Source organism: Apiospora kogelbergensis (assembly GCF_038363985.1).
Source record: "Apiospora kogelbergensis strain CBS 113332 chromosome Unknown utg000002l_segment0_segment0, whole genome shotgun sequence".
In the NCBI taxonomy this organism is placed as follows: domain Eukaryota; kingdom Fungi; phylum Ascomycota; class Sordariomycetes; order Amphisphaeriales; family Apiosporaceae; genus Apiospora; species Apiospora kogelbergensis.
Window position 1 is genome coordinate 2,695,820 of NW_027117419.1, and position 18,397 is coordinate 2,714,216.

Sequence of the window (18,397 nt, forward strand, 5' to 3'; positions counted from 1 at the left end):
GCTGTCCTGTCCGATTGAAGAGCCGACGCCCGAGTCATGCAGCCATGGCAATTGGGAAATTCCTGAAAAAATGACCCCAACATCCTGTGCCTTGCTGACTCGGGCTAGACAATTTACATGCATGTTACATAGGCGTGGCGTGCAGCCAACTTACCGGTAGCCATCTCTGCACAAGCCATTGTGTGTTGCAGTACACGAAAGTAGGCACGACATACAATGGAAGATATTTATCATCGCGTGTCATTGATCTGCAAAGCTCGAATATGTATGTTTGGTCGCCACAAGAAACCATTTGCTGGCCCGATTGTGAACAACGTAACCTTGGGACTTTCGAGAGACGGGAATTCCCACCCTTAGATCCCACGGGACTTCCGGTCCACATTCTTCTTCCCCATCCATCGTTCATCGTCAGAAATATTGGTCATGCTTAGTAACCCCTTCCTTCCTTCCCCCTTGGGAGGAAAATCGGACGCCAGCCACATGTCATATTGAGTCTCCGTTATCATTCCTTTCAAAACGTCTCAACAGACGGAAATGAGCCTCGCTAAACTCGAATTGGGCAATCTGACACGATATCTCGGTCCACAAGCCCTACAGATCGTGTGAAAGCAAAAGGGAAGGCCATGGGGATGAGCAGACCAGGACGGGCCGACACCCGTCATCGTGTGTATAAGGAGGACGTCGATTAGCGCTCGGAAGGAATTCGTAAAGCAACCCACATGGAAGGAGGGAGCTTTCATGCAGAGGACCGTGCAAAGAAAACGGCCACAAAATAATGCATTATTTGTACACACTGCCAAACGAGACGAAAAATTATCCGTCAATGACAGTGAGTGGTGTGAGAGAGGCGGTGCAGCTTCGGTGTGCACCCGCTTTGGGTTTTATTACATGGGGAGTTGTTGAACTGCCTGCAGAAGACCCCGTAGATGTAGGGCCGTCGTCGGTGCAGAGTGCGTCGATCAAGCCTTAAACATGAAAAAGACTTTTTAAGGGGGAACACCTAGGCAGTCTGAGCTGCTGAGGAGTGTCTGGTCCAGTTCTCGGTCCGAGCTCTGAACCCGCCGCGGCTGCGATTTGAGGAACGGTCATGGCGTTCGGATCGCTCCGGACGATCAGACGTAGGACCAGTACTGTGGTCACCCGATATCTCCCTTCCACCCCGCGGGCCTCCTCGGGAACTGCGTGCACCTCCGCGCGTACCTGGGCGCCTAGGATTGCTCTTGGTACGTGAATTGAAAGGGGCTGGAACCAGTTTTGCTTCTTCCATTCCGGGAGTTTTGAAACGAATCATCGCCTTGCTGTTGACGTAGTCGTAGACGTAGCGCGGATCGTCAGCAACTGTAGCCTCTACACGGAATCGAGGCAGTTGAGGATGCCAGTTGGGCTCGACAGGGTTCCACATGGCATGGGGTGCCTGCTTCGGGAGATGAACTGGTGGCAATGAACCCATTTCCTGTTCGTCGAAACAGTCCTCTGCCATGCCCTTACTAGTGACCGAGCTATCACCCGAGCTACTGGAGCTCGCCGATGCTGTGCTTGGTAGCGATACCGTCGCAGAATAGTGCCCATGGGCATCAAACGCGGATTTGCTCGACGAATCCACAACCGTTGGCCGAGCAGCAGATGCAGGTTTGCGTCCAATCAAGTTATTAATCTTGTCTTGCCAATTTTCCTGAGTGCCGAATTGAACTGGGCGGTGCGATTGGGCTGCGACGGACGAAGAGGAGCTGCGTTGGGGACCGGTACCCACGGCCAAAGCAGCGGCGAACGAGGCGGGCTTCGGCGGAGCGATAGGGGTGGGGACTGGGGCAATGGCCGAGGGTCTCGATGCAGGTGGCAGCTTCACAATCGGCCTCGCTGGCGGTAACGCAACATGCGGACGAGCCGCATCGCCGTCGTAAGCGGGATGGCCATCCATGCAAGGAGGTGGAGGTGTTGGTGATTTAGACCTGGACTGTACAGAGAACTCATCTCCACGGTCACGAGGTGCAGCGTTTGGGAAGAAGCGAGATCCGGCACGGGGCTGAGACATAGGACCAGGGGCAATCTGCCCTGTGGACCCAATAGGTGGTTGCCTCATGCTGTTTGGCCCTGGGTGTTGTCGATGATCGATAGAGGGCACATCATGGTAAGGAGCTGAGGCGCTCCACGATGTTCTGGCTGCGGATTCTCCATGAATCTTCGTTACAGCAGTGCCTGTAAGTCGTTTTCCATCCTCGTTCAGGGCCACGGGACGCCATGTATCCTTGACTGTAGGCTGCACGTCATCCAGAGTAAGCCCGCGACTGGCCAGATCGCGCATCTGCTCCTCCATACGCTGAGTAGTCTGCCTTCGGATGGCACGATCGTCTTCCTCTATATTTGCGGTCGTCCAAGGGTTTTGCGACACGGATCGCCCAGCGGGTCGTTGCGTTTGGTCATGATGAGCCTGGCGGGGCTGAGGAGGCCCAATCGGAGCGAGCTTTGTCGCGGTGGCATCGATACGAGGTTTCGGAGCCGAAGGTGTAGATCGAGGAGGGCCGATGGGCGCCTGGCGGTTTGCTAGGCTAGCTGGTTGGGTAGGTTGCGAGTCCGCTAGATGGTTGAGGTCGGCATCAAATGTCCCATTCCCAAGTGTGCGGTCGTTACCCGGAGCGCCCCAAACGTTTTTCGCTGCTTGCGTGGCACCAGTCCAGGAGGATAGACGATCATTGGTTTGCGTAGTTTCTGGCCAAGTCCCTGAAGACTGAGATCCCGGCAAGCGGTTGCCAGGGCCATGCTCTCTTTCGTGCGGATGGCCGGGTGCCTGCTGAGTACCGTTGACGTGAACACTAGCTTTTCGATCCGGCGCACCTTGCTTTGATGAAGAAGGCCTGGCGATTTCGGCTGCCGAAGCATTGAAATCGTTGGGCGCAGCATCAGTCTTGTGCGAAGCTGAGCTACCTTGGCGCGGTTGAATCGAAACCGCCGCTTCCTTTGATTCATCTTTCTTTGCGCTCTTGCGTTCCGGTGCGGGTCCCATAGCTTCCAACTTCAACCGAATTCGCTCCTGCTTGGCGGCCTCTTCGCGCGCTTCCTCCTCTTGCCTGCGCTTGATGGCGAGCTCACGTCGCTCACGCATCAGTTTTTTCTGCAACTCAACGTCGTCTACCATGACGGGAGGAGCAGCAGGGGGGGCTGTCTCTGTAGCGGGCGGGACAGCAATTGGGGCTACGTGAGATGGCACTGGTGAAGGTCGGGATTGCCAACTTGGTGAAGGATGAGTCCGCTGACCGTGTGGGGCATTACCGGTCGCAAAAGGGCCGGGTCCTGGTACGGGCTGATGATGCATCATGTCGTTTTGCAAAGGAGCATCGGCGGGTCTTCCGAAGCGGTTCGCAAAACTTCCGCTTCCACCGCTCACGTTCGATGAGCCTCGGCGTCGTCCATACGGCGGGGCATCTTGGCCAGTTGTTCTGCTCTGGAAAGCCGCTGAAGGTTCTGCGGGACCTTGGGTCTCATGATGCGGCGAGCGATGAAGCAAAGCTGGCTGTTGGCGCATCGGCTCAGCCCTTGATCCTCTCCGATCGTGCACAGGCTCGTATCTGCCGGATTGGGAATTATATAACTCGCGATTACCCCCGCCGTCTTTCCAGGGTGACCTGCTGAAATCGTCTGCGGCTATCTCCTTCGTGGGCGGTGGTGTCATGCTCTTCGCCATGGAGTCGTCGCGGGGAGGATACGCCCGACCAGTAGCATGCAAGTGTTGTGGTATTTCCATGACAACAGGAGACGCTTTATCCACAGGGGGCAGTGTAGCCCAGGGAGACTTGAGCTCTGACATTCGAGGTGTACTCTTGGCAACCAATGTTGGCTTTTCGGGTGCACCCTTAAGGATGAGGCCCTTGCCTGAGGCAAGCAGTCCGGGCTTAATAGAAGGCGAGGCTTTGGCGACGGGTGGAGGGTTCGTCGGCGTGGGCGCCATGGTCGGGGCAGGCGATTTGGTCTTCTCCGGTCGAGAGATATCCTTGATCGGTGACGATATGTGCACCGGCTCCTCAGTCGCGGCCAGGGAGCTCTTAGTTCCGTCCGTCCAAGTGATCGTCTCAGGAGTGGCCCAGCTGTCATCGTCCTCGTCTATGTCGGCCCAATTCGACTGACCACCCGACTCATCCTCTGGTCGCAAACGACTGGCCATGTGTATGCCATACTTACTCATGAGCTCTTCGTCAGACATTTTCTTGGTGTCAGGTGGAGGTATTGCTAGTATAAAGGATAAGCCGCCATACAAGAGGAAACAGAGGCCGATGAGCGGGGAACTTACGTCTGTTCCGGTTCCATACTGTAGCCGGATCGGGCGCTGCGCCAGCTTTGCCATTTGTGGTCAAGGTTTTGGTTGAACCGCCTAGGTTAGAGCTGTTCTTTGCGACAAGCTTGAGCTTGGAGGCACTGAGTCCCGGCGTCCCTGTTGGGGTGACGTTCGCAGACGATGTTGCCGATTCGGGCCGCGAGGCTGCATTTGCTGCTACCTTTGGGCCGAGGAAGGTCTTGTTGACGGAAACTGCTTTGAAACTTTGGGGCTTCTTGGGGGCAGACGATGCCCGCCCATTTCCCTTGTCATCGCCGGATTTGTTTGCCTTGTTCGCCGATGCTTCTGTGTCTGAGCCGCTTACGCTAACTTCGGCCGAATTGACAGATGAGTCGACTATGTCGGCAATCTGTTTGTTCTCTATCCCGTCTTGAGGGTCGGGCCCGTTTAATGACGTGGTAGCGCCAGAGCCGCCATTTTGAGAGTCGGGTTCGGTAGAAAGGTTCAGCGTCTGAGGTTCAACAGAGCTGAGTCAGTGATGAAGATCATGATAATACAATGTGAAAGGAGGGGCAAGTGCCGCATGGATGAGCGTAACAAAAGTACACATTGACATGGAATGAAAGCGCAGGAGAGGGTTCTACCAAGGCGCAACCCCAAGTATGGGCGATGGCTTGGCAGGTTGAGGGTAGAGATCCAGGGCAGAGGACTCACAAGCGTGGCATCAGTTCCAGAGACATCTACAGGCTTCTCAGCGGTGGCCTCAGTCGCCATCATCCACGACTGGAAGGTCTGAGTCTCGTCGGATTGAAATATGCAGGATCGCAAACAGCTGGTTGCCTATGGGAGATGTCGGCAATGGCAAGAAATGGGTTGTGGCAAATTCCAGTTAATTTGGTTTGCTTGGTTGTCGCCGGAGCACACCACACCACCGGAGGTAAGTAGCTGTGTCGGAATCGTCGCTCTTGGTCGTGCGGTTTCGAGTCGGAGATTCGGGCGAGAGGAGGGGAAGGGCCAGGGAAATTGCGGTGCGCAAGTGATGCGACCTGCAACGTTGGGGATGAGTGCTCCTCTGAAAACAAATACAAGGCCGCCTCAATGGAAAAGGGCTTTTGGGAGGGGAGGGGAGAATAAGAAGTCGGAACTTCTTGCGGCTGGAGTCAAAATTGAAGGCTTCAGACTTCAGAGGATGGCTGACTGCTCTGGTCCGTCCCAGCCTGGAAGTATGCACAGGGACCGATTTAGCCTAGCAATCCAAAAGGTGGAGTCTAAGCGTGCCTTATGTAAGCCTAGTTGCCAATGACGATAATTAATCACGTCCGACCCAGCGGCCGGCACCCAAAGCCCAGCCCAGCACCTGCGATTGTTGATTGTTCCTTGGGAAATGACTCACGCAGTAATACCTGGCGCTGGTTTCTCACAAGATGGACATTCGGTAGTGCGTTCCTTCATTGGTGGCCGCATGGCCTCCTGTCTACATGTAATTACCGACCTTCACTACTGAACCTTGTGTTAGGGTTTCTTTTTCTTTTTTTCTTCAATCGAAACCACCCAGGCCATTGGCTATAATCGTGCTGTGAAACAGACACCTGTCCGGATCATAACGAACAATGGACACCACACCTCTTTGAACTTGGCGCTTGGGACGTAACGCGAATATGCATGTATTGCTGTGATATGTGTTAGTCACGCCCGTCCCCCCATCTTGGGATCATGTATAATGTATAGTATATAAAGATTCATATCCACCCAAGCCCATCTCGTCTCGGTTAGCACCTGAAATATCTCTTTTCCACCCATCTCTCCTCAAAGTCCGGTACCATGCTGCCAACTACAATAGTGACTTCGGGGAAGACCTTGGTCAGTCTGTGAACACCCACTCTCCCTGCCGAGTAGGTTGCGAAGACGATCCGGTTCTGCGGCACGCCGTGATCAACCAGCACCTGGACAGCCATAAGCGCGGATCCACCACTCGACATCTGGGCGTCAAGAACAAGCACTGTGTCATGCTCATTGATGTTCTTGGGCAGCTTCAGATAGTGCAGCTCTGGTTCGCCGGTTCGCACGTCTGACTGAATGAGTATGCGGCCGGTCCTGCAGTCAGGGATGATACGCCTCAAGCCAGCCTCGAACGTCGCACCGCCTCGCAGCACGATCACTGCGCTCACCTCCCCTTTCCCGGTCAGCCCATGGTAACTGTGTCCTTGCGGCGTCTCAATGACGTGCTCTTTGAACTGTGCATTGTTAAGGGCGCTGTGTTGATCTGGTCAGTGTACTGATATGTGTGTGGGGATTCATCATCGGGGCTTTTGCAGAGTCTGCTACATACAGTTCCAATAACAAGCAAGACAGTCTATCGAAGTAGAAGACGAAATCTTCGCTTGAAGTATCGATATCCTGGATGATTGTGGACATTCCCCGCAGTTGTGGCGTCTGTGGGAGGACAAAAACACGATCTGAAAGTGGTTCACTATCATAACCGCGCTCGAGGCTCTTCAGAGCAGCCCGATGGCGTGTGGATTTCTCAAGCAGCCTTCTTTCAATGTACTGGGTCACCATGCCTGCAAGAGTTAATATCAAACATGAAATACCAACCAAGGGTGCACCTACTCATGGCGACTCTGTTCTCGATACCTCGGGGGACGATAATGTCTTTAGAAGCCAAAGGGTCAGCTGAGTTCTACCGGATTGACGCCTGGACACAGAGACTGCATTTCAATTCTGCACAACGTCACGTTAATACATGTGATCGATCTTACCTGCGACATTCTTTTGGGGTTCCACATACTATACGTAATCGTCAGTTATACGCCTGCAAGGGGATTAGACAAATAAGATTCTTACGTTTTCGAAGTTCGGCTTCACAAAAGCAAACCACTGCTTGATGCACCCTTCCACATCACGTCCTCGATCCCGCACATCACGGAGGACTGGAAAAGGGTTGTCAACACATGATCGCCTCAATATTGATCAAGATTGACTTACTCCTTCTCGAAAGGCAGGTATCAGCATCTGCTTCGCAGTATATCTGGTGATCGGTCAGCGCAAGTCCCAATGCATAATATTTGATAGAGGGTAGACTCACTCTCATGTCCATGAGCTCGAGCACACGGGGATCATGCAAAGCAAATATTCCCTCTAGTATAAGAACGTGGGGAGAATAGATGACGGTGCTGTTCTCGAGGCGGGCATGTTTTTCGAACGAATACACCGGAATCTGGGTACGCTTGCTGTTGTTCACTTGTAAGCAGCCAACTCGCCAAAGCTTGGGTGCTGAATGCTGAGATAACAGGGGTTCAATGCTTACCCTGCTTTGAGGTCCCTGAGACAGTTCACCAGCTCGTCGAAGTCAATGGCCTGAGACGCCCCTTATTAGCCAATGCCGTAACGCAGCAATCATCAGGAAACCCCGACCTCTGGAGCATCAAAATCGTACTCGTTCCGGAACGCCTTTTTCGAGGACTCCGGGTCGAGCGGTTTATAGAACGAATCCTAGGAGAAAGAGGAAATCAGTAAGTAAGCATGCCAGTTTCATGATGCTGCAGGTTACCCACCATGGACATGATGACGACCCAAGGCAGATTTAGATTATTGACGATGGCATGTGAAAGTGTAGTCTTTCCAGACCCTGAGCTTCCTGCCACGCCGATAATGCTCACGTCTGCCCAAGGCGGGGAGTAATGAACCCGCTTGGCAATAGTGTTGTCGCCATCGCGATGATCTGGGATTATCGGCGCCACGCCCATACCCGAGTTCATTTTCGGCTCTTGACTAAATCAAACGTGAGTTCCGTTTAGGTGGACGTAGGAACAGTGCCTGGACAACTTCAATAGAGTTGTTGTTTCTTTTGCTCAAGAGGTAAAGTGGCAATGTAGCATAAGTGCGTGCATGCATACAAGCTGACGTTCCTAACCCCAGTGCATACAACTTGGAGTCGTGTGACCTACTTGCCCGCAGTCTTTCTGACCCCAGCAGCTATGCGAAAATTAGAGCCAGACACTGTGGGCCAAGGGCGAGGGAGATGGCGCGAGAATGCAGGGAAAGCTATATAAGAGGCGATGCACGCATCGTCTGTCTGTAGGAGCCGCTACAGTCAGTCAAATAGACAGGTAAACAAATAACGAAGGACCGGTCGACTGTCTATAAATGCAAGCAAAGCGAATGAAATGGCATTCTCAGAGCGTACCGGGAGCATGTGCAATTCGAGAAAAGGTTAGTGTGGACACAGTCCTTTCCCGATTAGTCCGCCTGGCTGGTTGGAGGCTCAAGCAGAATCTGTGCTGGCCGATAAGTGACTTGGTGAGTGTGATGTGCGGCCCATGATAGCGGTACCATGGTCGCCATGCAACATGCAATCAGCCCTTTCGCCGTTAGGAGTAAAGACTAAGGTTATCTTTGCAGGTGGGTATTAGGGATTAGGGGACACTGTACTGTCTCTTACTCGCCGTGACCAATACAAATTCCCAATGTTTAAAGTATGGGAGATAGCGAATCGCCCCTGCGGCCCAGTGAGGATATGACACTGATGGCTACTACCTGCTTCGTCATGGGTGAAACGGGTTCCTACTCCTACGGCTTGACGCCGCCGACATCCAGAGCGGTTATTGAATGATCCCGCTTTTCTGCAGCCATGCCAGGCGTCGGCATCCGGCATGAGCAGCTGCCAGGCTGCGTCAGCCGTCGGAGCTTAAGAGCAGCCTTGGTGCTTGGGGACCTTCCACCTTCCACCTTCCCCATCTAGTACCCAACCCAAGTCCACTGCTGCTTGCTCTCAACTTTGCCAGTTACATCCACCGACCACCTACTTTTGAAGTCTCTTCTTCCCGCTCGACTTCGGTTTTCCTTCTCTTCCCTTTCCACATTGGCAGGTTATGTCCTCGCCATTTGTTCGCGAATTCGAGGAACAGCTTCGTTACACCAAAGACCTGCTTGATCGCAGGATGACCTCCTCAACATCGACCGCCACGCCATTGAAGCATGACTTCACGCGGCAGGTCGAGGAGGTCCAGGTGCCCAAGGAGTAAGTTATTCTGCCCTCGCCCTACATCTATCCTGGCCCTACTATGATGTTACATTATTCAATGGGAATCTCTCTGAACCACAATGCGGAGAAAATAATCTTTGAACTTCTGATCCAACAAGCACATCTCTTCTATTCTACCTATGAAGCCTACTTCCGGAACCTGACTGACAACAAGTCCAGTGATATCAATGCCCTGATTCTTGACTACCTGACCATGGCTGGCTATTCCAACGCTGCGAAAAAGTTTTCTAAGGAAGCCCGACTTAAACCGCAGCAAGATCATGCTTCCATGGTTGCAAGGCAACAAATCCAGCATTCGATACACCAGGGTGACGTGCAAACAGCCATTGAAGCGCTTAATGATCTAGATCCTGAGGTAGGTCAACACGACGTTTTCCCCGTCCCTCTCCCCTGCCTGCTATGATTAGAAATCGAGTTTTACATGCACCACTCTTATGATCTTCGGGTCGATGGTGAGAAACAACCACTTTTACATGAGCACTTGATCATGACGCACATTTTGAATACCCTTCGATAAGAACCTGTTCTAACATCCTCGAAGATCCTAGATATGGACGAGTCTCTGCACTTCGCGCTCCTTCGCTTACAACTAGTGGAACTTATACGTACATGTCATGCGGCACCCGGTGGAGATATCCAACCAGCCCTCGATTTCGCGACCGAGCATCTTGGCCCTCGAGCACCTACGAACGAGAAGTTCATGAGAGATCTCGAAGAGACCATGTCACTCCTGGTGTTCAAGCATGACACGTTGGACTCTTCGATTGCTGTCTTGCTGAAGCCTGAACTGCGACGTGACGTTGCTGATAAGGTCAACAAGGCAATTCTTCAGCGGCAAGTGTACCGGAGCTCCGCCGCGATCAGAGATCTTGTACAGATGCGAGCGTGGAGCGAAGACACTGTGCGTAAGGAGACCAAGAAAGATCTCCCGGCTCGCGTCGAACTCAATCTCGATGGCGATGATCATTTGGCTGAGGATGTGGTTATGACTTGATCAGCCATGACAATCAAGCGATTGCACCAGCCCCAATTACCCCTGCGGCAGCCTCAGCAGCCTGATACGATGACCTCGTCCTTTACAACTGATCATGGAGGCATCAGGCTGCTTGCGAGAGACAGACGCGCGATGATAATGACCCTTGTACCTGATTTGTAAAATATTGACTTTTGCGTGGCGTCCGGGCGAAAATGAGATCGTTATGGCGTTGACAATAAAGAGGCCGCAGAATGGCCCACAAGGATTATTAAGAAGACTCCAATTAGGAAGAATTGATTTGATTCATGAGCTTTAGTAAAGCCTGTCTTAACTATTTACGTATTGTCCCGTTTCTTTACAGATATGGTGATTTGTACCACGAGCCAGCTGCCCATTACGAAGTCTACCAATTATCCTATCGAGAGTGATTAATTTTCAGCCAACCAGATGCTTAAACTTACTGATCATATATTTCTGTTTTCTACCAGCCAGTCATCATTCTGATCAACTCATTAATTCATAGCTGTGTATTGTAGTAACGGTAACGGATTGCTCCCACCAATTGAGCGCAATGTATATTCTTATTTTCGAAGGGATACAAAGGAGGAATACGTAGAAAGTAGTACAGAGGTTTTGTCGTAACAGTAAAATAGGCCCGACGTAGGTGATTTGACTGCTTCTACGATATATACACACGCCGCTCGTATCTACCCTCCTATCTGTCCATGGAAAGGGGGAGGGTAATCCGGGTACTCATTCTCCCCTTTCCAATTGAGGAAACCACCTTGGCCCAAACGCAATCCGACCTTCTCATTCTCTTCTCTATTCTCTATTCTTTATTTCGTGCGGATGTGCTTGAGCTTGTTGGGTGTGTACATAAAGTTGTTGGCGTAGGCCTTGGGGGTAAATTTGCGCTCTTGGGGCGCCTGGACAAAGTACTCGTACCCCTGCTTTTCGGCGAAGGCGATGGCGTCCTCCTTGGTCTTGAAGTTGAGGTGGGTGCCCTGCATCATGTCGCCCGACGACTGCCAGCCCATCAGCGGGTTTTCCCAGCGATGGCCCTTGGCCAGCACGTCCCAGTCCATGCGCCAGTGGTGCGAGCCCCAGTTCCCGGACTGCGTGGCGGGCTTGGAGGGCTTGAAGATTCTGTTGTGTGTGGAGGCGCCAATCGATTAGTTTTCCCGTTTTTGGATTGTCTCCTATGTTGTTTCTATTCTTGCCCAATAGCCCAGCACTCGTGAAGTGAAGTGGTATATCGTATCTGATAATGAGGAACGTGGGTTCATTTATTCGACTGGGACTTACCTAACGGTTCGTGCTTGCAGCTCGATGGGGGCGCCAGAAAGTACAGCGGCGGGCAGGACATTGACATCTTCGCTGCCGTCCTGGACTTGCTTGGGGACCGGAGTGAACATCCTATAGGTTTTTGAGTCCCGTTAGAAAATGGCTTCATGACCCAATAAATAGACATTGTGAATCGGGGGCAACGACAACGACGACAATATCAATATAGCCCCCGCTGTCGCCGCCTTCATTTCCTCCTCCCGATTTTGTTGATTTTGTTGGCTGCCAGCGCGAGCCAGCCCAGCCAGAGAGCGCCGTGTGTTTAAGATACGTACGAAGTGGCTTTGTCGATGTGTGCACCGTAGTCGAGTCCGTTGTCGTTCGGTCGTCGCATCGCCGGAACGGAGCTTTCGCCGCCCGAGGGCATGGCCTTGGCGAGCTCCTTGTTGACTTCAACGACGGTGTCGGACTTGAAGCGTCGCTGCTGCTGGGCGGCGGCCATCGCCGGTCGCGCGGACGACGAGGTAGCGGTTCGCAGCATCTTGGCCGCCGAGACAGTTCGGAGAGACGCCATTCTGGTAGGGTTGTGTTGCTCGACGTGGCTGGCGAGCAATTGGCGTCGGAGGAGACGGGTTTTCGGTGATATCTCTCGCTCAATTGACGATTTCGTCAGTCCCAATTGAAGCTCTTCCAATGCGTCGAATCAAGTGAAGTCAGGACCCGAGCTCGTGCCCGGGGACAGCTGCTGTGGGTTGATCCCCGGGCTGGCAGCACCTGACAGGCGCTTATTCTAGGCGCGCCTGGCACTTGGGGCGGCTGTTCTCGGAATGCGGAGCCAGTCGGCAAAGAGAGCTTTGGCTTGCGATCTTTTCGTGTGTCTACTTTCAACCTCGAGCTTCAATCCGCATTACCGTTCACCCAAACTCCGATCGATCAACTCCTCAATTGCGTCTTGTCTGGGCCAATTGACTCCTGTGGCCTCTCCTTCTTCTACCTGTCGCACAGAGACACTCCAAAACTACCGCCATAATGAGCTTCGTTCAGCGTCGGGCTTTGTCCACCCTGATCCCCCCCAAGGTCAGTCCCCATTCGCATCAGACAAGCCGCCGTAGTAAAATGATTGAATTCGTGCTGACTGGGAATTGGAATTGCAGATCGCCTCGCCTACTGTATGTATCATTACTCCCTTCTAAGCTCCGAACAGCCACTTGCGCAATCCACCTCCGCCCGCGCACCCCACGGCAACCGTTTCAATTGATGAAATTGCCCCGAGCGCCGACGTGGTTGGATTGGACCGATACGACATCGGAGGACGAATTTGCGCTACATTTCGAGTGGTTATACTGACATCCTTGGATACTTAGGCGATCGGCGCTGCCCCCGATGCCGTCCGCATGAAGCGTGTTGTCAGCTTCTACGAGAAGCTTCCCCGAGGCGCTGCCCCCAAGGTTGAGCCCTCCGGCCTTTTCGGTCGCTACCAGGCCAAGCACTTTGGCGGGAACAACGCCTCCGCTAAGCGTACGTGACCAATCTGATCCAGAAAGGGCCGAAAGAGGAGACAGATTCTCGCTATGGCGTTGCTCTGCCAGAAGGAAAATAACTTACTAATACTTTATTACAATTATAGCCATCATCCACGCCATCGGTCTCATTCTCGTCATTGGTTACCCCATGACCTACTACTTCCATCTCCGTAAGATTACCCCTTGAAGACTGATTTGCACTTGGCCTGCAGAGACGTACAATACTAACCCTCCCGTGCCAGGCCACCACAAGAACAACGCCCACTAAGCGCGCGTAAACCTTGGACTGGATGGAAGAGGATGGCCGAACTCTTAGCAGAATGGCCTGTACATATCATAGAGAAAGCAGAGCGTAGCACGGCTTTTGTGTACTAGAAGGAGAGAGTAATTCGATCCAAAATCAAACTTTCCCTTTGTCAGCTATCAGCTCGCCCTTTTTGAGTACTAGTCTGCCTTATTATTCTTGCCTGCTCTATGTGGAAGAGAACGTTTTCGCTTTCGGCACAGTGATCCGGGTAGAGAGAATCGCTACTAAATGATTGGGAACTGATAGTCTCAAAAGTCTTGCGGAGTGGTGACAAACTAAGGTGATATACAATACAGGTTGTAGGATGGCTGCCAGTGACGTCTTTGGAGATTTGTAACAGTACGACCTCGGATAGTAAGTCGGGGGTTTGGTAGCATACGAAGCTTTTGGACATACGAGTACATAGACGGCAGGATAGGGGGGCGAGCCATCATAATCACATGCAAGTTGTTCTACAGTATCTTGTATTCTATAAAATATGATTGCTTATCTGCCTCTTCGTATATACATCCTCTGCTGCCAACTAATGCATCGAACATGAAAGCAACATATTGTGACATATGCGGATCGAGTTTGGCCCCTATCTTCCTGGCCCACGGTCATAAAAGCTCACTCGTTTTTAAAGACAGGTGTTTGTTCAATTGTTTTTGTATTACCTACTTCTCGGTGGTTCGTCACTTCATCTCTATCGATCCACAGGCCAAGACATATCTCGTTCATGACCATCGTTATTCCAGACACGCACAGCAGTATCGCCTCGTGATTATAAAAGCTTGCTTGCTGAACCTGACTCTTTCCATCATCATCACTTGAACGAACTCCAGACACCCTTGTCATTGTTGTTGCTTTCAAGGAACCACCGTCAATCGTTACACATTGCAAGGCGCTTAGAACTCCTCCTCCAGGGCACAGTTGGGATGTATCACGTAAGTCACCTTCTGCGAGGTAGCCGATGCCTCGCCATTGTTGTCCGCACCGTCTTCTGGCACGAGTCCGTCGCCACGAACAGCCATGAGAATGTTGTCCTGTCAAAACCATGTTAGCAATGCCACCTGGGCAAGAGGATTTGTTTTGAGGGGTTGTTTACCTTGACCATCTTCTTCAAGACCATCTTGGCCACATGCAGCTCCGCATTGTAGGCCTCTTCGTCGTCCAACTCCTCTTCTTTCTGTTCCAGGTACCACTGGAGAAGCTGTTCGGCATTTACGCCTTCGCCTGCGCCCGAATCCTCGCCGTCGCTGACTCGGCTGACGATCATGTTGACCATACTGACATACTTCTCGTGTGTAATCGCCGTCTTCTTCTTCTTCGCGGCTTGCTCGGCAGGGGTAGCTGCTGGGCCGTCACCATCGGCCATCTCATCGTCCTCGTCTTGTTCGGCATTGGCGCCAGACGCGGCATCCGCGGCGGCAATAAGGTCGGCGGCGTCGTCCTCGGCAACTTCTTCGTCCTCGTCCATCTCGATATCGTCGTACTCGACGGTAATGATACTTTGTTGGAGAAGACTGAATGCCTCGTCGACGAAGTCCTCGGTGATATCCTCAACGCAGTTGGCCTTGGCAATAGCCTCGCTCAACCGGATCATCGATTCCAGTTGTCTGACAGTGATGCGGTAGCTGTTCTTGCCTATACCGCCTTGGGAGTCGTCAGAACGCAGCTCCTTGTACCTGTTGACAAGTCTCGTCTTGGCATCGTCGGTGAACTCGGGGCGGAAGGTTCGAGCAAACCGGATGTACCGTTGCAAGCATTCAGTGCTGAACTCCGGCTCGATGGCATTATCTCGCAGTTGATGGATGCCAACGATGTGCTGGGCAAGATGTCGGTCGACACTCTCCTTACACTCGTCCAACACCACAAAAAAGAGATCAAATCGACTCATGATAGGTGCACTCATGTTGATGTTCTGGCGAAGCGTGGTCTTGCGGTCGTACCGTCCAGCAATTGGGTTTGCCGCAGCAAGAATCGATGTTCGCGCATTGAGAGTTGCTTGAATACCGGCTTTGGCAATCGAGATGGTCTGCTGTTCCATAGCTTCGTGAATGGCAACTTGATCTGCAATGTCCATCTTGTCGAACTCGTCGATGGCACAGATACCGTTATCCGCAAGCATCAGGGCACCCGCCTCAATTGTGAACTCGCCAGTCTCCTCGTCCTTGACCACGGCCGCCGTCAAACCAGCGGCAGAGGACGCCTTGCCGGACGTGTAGACGGCACGAGGTGCGAAAGAGCAGACATACTTCAGGAATTGGGATTTGGAAGTCGACGGGTCACCGACAATGCAGATATTGATGTCGCCACGCAGCTGCATGCCTTCCGCTGTAGACTTGTGCACGCCTGACATGAGTTGCAGCAGCAGTCCCTTCTTGACAATCTCGTGGCCGTAGACCATTGGCGCCAGACTTGTAACTAGTCTGGAGTAGATGTGATCACTGTGCACCATTTGACGCAACTCCTCAATTTCTGCGGGTGTCATCGAATTAAGAACTGCCGTCTGGGCTTCTTCAGCAGTCTCGGCAGTATCAGCATTACTTTGGGTGAGGGTGCTGATTATATCGTTGATTTGACGCGAGGCTGACCCGCCTGGGGTCGATGTATCGGGGTTGACCATACAGGCAAGGAAGGCCAAGCGGTAGGTGAGATCGCGCACACCGAGAGCCTTCAAGCCCGAGACTCCGCTGCCGCCAGCGTCAGTACTACCGGCATTCCTATCGTCTCTCATGGCTACAGCCCTTTTCCCGGGCTGTCCCAGCTGGCTCACATCAGGCACCACAATGAGCGCACCACTGAAGATACACTTCTCACCAGCTTTGGCGCGATCAACCATCTCGCCACGCAGGATCACGTCCATAGTTCGAGGCATGCTTCCTGTGGGAATCTCGGAGCTGTTTTCTTGTATGCGAACCTTTTGCCAATCCACAAAGGTGCTGTGCCTGATATCAAGCTGCCATGCCATGCGATTGTTGCATTGCATGTTGGGACATTGTGTCGGTTCTGTGTATCGGAAGGTCTGCTCAACATTGGGCACCACAGCCCTGCAAGCCTCGCATACAAAAGTGGCCACTGATAACTCGGGGCGTACTTCCGAAGTTCGAGTAACGGTGCCCGAGATGGAGAGCAGCTGGCCAACGTTGATGGCGCGCAAGCCGCGCACTCTTGATACCAGCGGCAGGTTATAGAATGCAATGGCGAAAAGCTTGTCTGTCTGTTGGTTGGCAGTTTTCCCGCCTTGGCTAGACTCGGTTTGCGAGGCAGAGCCGACGTGGCTGGCGCCCGAAGTGGTCAGGTTGCTCGAAGTGGTGGGTTGACGATGCTCGCGGAAGTATTGCGGTTCGTACTTGGCGATCATGTTGTGCAGGGCGTTGGTGAGAAAGGGGGTAAACCGGTAATAGTTCTGGTTGACGGCATTGGCGAGCGCACCATTCTGGTAGGAGGTGAGGTGATCGTAGTTGACGTAAAAGGTCGACAGCTGGAATACGCGCATGTTATGAATCTGCGCAACATAATATTTGTCCGTAGTAACGGCGCTGGAGGTGGGCTGTGCTGAAGAGGTAGGGTCTTCGGTAAATCTACATGGTCATGGTGGTCAGTCATCGAGCGAGAGGCATACTTTGTCAGGGGTGCAAGCACTTACTCCTCGATGAAGTGCTCGAAAGCCTCCTGGATAGCAAAGCCAACTCGATCCTCAACACGAGGAATGTCTTGGGTGGCGCCATTCCTCCTTGCGCGACCTGGGATCTGGTCGTCGGCAAATCCTTCACCTTCGTCGTCACTGGGGGCTGCGAGGCTCTCGGAAGGTGGTGCTCGGGGTCGTGCAGATGAACTCCGGACTTGTCTGCTTCGGGGACCAGCCGACGCCCGCGAGGGGGCATCCGACATCATAAAGCCGGCATCACTCGGGGTCGCCATTGTGATTAGCAGTCAAGTATGCGACGGGCTTCGAATTGGCCGTTTCGCGAAAGGTAATGTGTAATTGTGTACGTAAGTGACTGGGTTTGTTTACTCTATGGGCAGACAGACATCAACACCTACACCGGACGGTGACAATTTCTGAGAAAGAGGGGCCAAAACGCGTCGGCGGGCCAGGGGCGAGCGCGCTGGAGACGCGCCTTTAATTGACTGCATGAACCGCCAAACCAAGTTGGGAAGAGGGCTGTTCTGGTTAGGCGTTTACTCGCATATCTGCATAACACCTCTAGGACCCCCCTAGAGACATACTTGTTTGTGTAGTTATCATGCCCGATCGATCTTCCCCCGCCATCTATAACAAAATATATGGAATGCGCGTTCCGGCGGTCTAGCTCTCCCATCAACGATCGGACATCTAGGTGGCCGCCCAGCAGTCTCGAATTGGCGTATACATGCGAGCATCTGAACTACATCGCCATCGCTTCGTTCCACACATCATCATACAGCAGTAGCGAAAACTCTGCGCTCCAGCAATCATTCGATGATCAATCCCCAAGTCTGCTTTCAGCTTGATCGAGAAGCGAAATAGTGAGTCGCGGGTCCTGCTCGAAGACGAAAGCCCAAAGGGATTACGTATTTTTGGCCATATTTATCAGATGAAAGGACCCTGGATGTGTCGCACCGGTGACGAGCGATTCAGGTGGCAACATGGCGGTCATTACTCAAACGCGGAGAAGTATCATGTCGGTCTGATTAGGTGGTGTATGTACAGCTAGCAATAGCAGCCCAGCGTGCACCGCATCGCCAGCGTGCGCCGCCAGCGTGTACAGCTGATCCGTTTTGAACGAAAGGCCCCCGGGCAGTACCCAGGGCCCCCTCTCTTTCTCCAATTGCTCAACGGCGACTCGTCCGTGGCGTCAGTGGCTCCCTCCACCACAGCCGCCCAATCCGCCTGTTAGCCGGGCATCTATGGAACAGACATCACCAATCGAATTGCTGCAAGCTGCCAACCGTTGGCATTTAGCTTGCGCCATGCGGTCAGATGCCCCCCTCTCCGTCGGGTTTTCCGCCTGGAACCGTTTCCATCCAT

The 18,397-nt window shown here is 52.8% G+C and overlaps 6 protein-coding genes across 6 annotated transcripts; 2 read left to right on the forward strand and 4 right to left on the reverse strand.

Moving 5' to 3' along the window:
• Window positions 1-1,000: 1,000 nt before the first annotated feature.
• On the reverse strand, window positions 1,001-5,041 carry PG998_003748 (uncharacterized protein; the record flags this gene model as incomplete). Its single annotated transcript, XM_066870566.1, has 3 exons — window positions 1,001-4,221; window positions 4,283-4,778; window positions 4,982-5,041. 3 exons carry the CDS (start codon window positions 5,039-5,041, stop codon window positions 1,001-1,003), a joined length of 3,777 nt encoding a protein of 1,258 aa, XP_066734316.1.
• Window positions 5,042-6,036: 995 nt separating this feature from the next.
• PG998_003749 (Uridine kinase) lies at window positions 6,037-8,025 on the reverse strand (the record flags this gene model as incomplete). The annotated part of the gene is made up of 9 exons (XM_066870567.1): window positions 6,037-6,520; window positions 6,597-6,828; window positions 7,027-7,054; window positions 7,112-7,197; window positions 7,253-7,295; window positions 7,353-7,497; window positions 7,575-7,624; window positions 7,682-7,759; window positions 7,822-8,025. The coding sequence occupies 9 exons, from the start codon at window positions 8,023-8,025 to the stop codon at window positions 6,037-6,039; spliced, it is 1,350 nt and encodes a 449-aa protein (XP_066734317.1).
• Window positions 8,026-9,104: 1,079 nt separating this feature from the next.
• Window positions 9,105-10,305, forward strand: PG998_003750 (uncharacterized protein; the record flags this gene model as incomplete). Its single annotated transcript, XM_066870568.1, has 3 exons — window positions 9,105-9,287; window positions 9,471-9,666; window positions 9,853-10,305. The coding sequence occupies exons 1-3, from the start codon at window positions 9,139-9,141 to the stop codon at window positions 10,303-10,305; spliced, it is 798 nt and encodes a 265-aa protein (XP_066734318.1). The 5' UTR covers window positions 9,105-9,138.
• Window positions 10,306-11,123: 818 nt separating this feature from the next.
• Window positions 11,124-12,145, reverse strand: PG998_003751 (uncharacterized protein; the record flags this gene model as incomplete). The annotated part of the gene is made up of 3 exons (XM_066870569.1): window positions 11,124-11,433; window positions 11,593-11,703; window positions 11,907-12,145. The coding sequence occupies 3 exons, from the start codon at window positions 12,143-12,145 to the stop codon at window positions 11,124-11,126; spliced, it is 660 nt and encodes a 219-aa protein (XP_066734319.1).
• A 455-nt stretch (window positions 12,146-12,600) lies between these two features.
• PG998_003752 (mitochondrial f1f0 atp synthase subunit f protein) lies at window positions 12,601-13,362 on the forward strand (the record flags this gene model as incomplete). The annotated part of the gene is made up of 5 exons (XM_066870570.1): window positions 12,601-12,648; window positions 12,726-12,740; window positions 12,936-13,089; window positions 13,199-13,264; window positions 13,337-13,362. The coding sequence occupies 5 exons, from the start codon at window positions 12,601-12,603 to the stop codon at window positions 13,360-13,362; spliced, it is 309 nt and encodes a 102-aa protein (XP_066734320.1).
• A 926-nt stretch (window positions 13,363-14,288) lies between these two features.
• PG998_003753 (uncharacterized protein) lies at window positions 14,289-17,307 on the reverse strand (the record flags this gene model as incomplete). Its single annotated transcript, XM_066870571.1, has 3 exons — window positions 14,289-14,426; window positions 14,489-16,967; window positions 17,033-17,307. 3 exons carry the CDS (start codon window positions 17,305-17,307, stop codon window positions 14,289-14,291), a joined length of 2,892 nt encoding a protein of 963 aa, XP_066734321.1.
• Window positions 17,308-18,397: the final 1,090 nt, after the last annotated feature.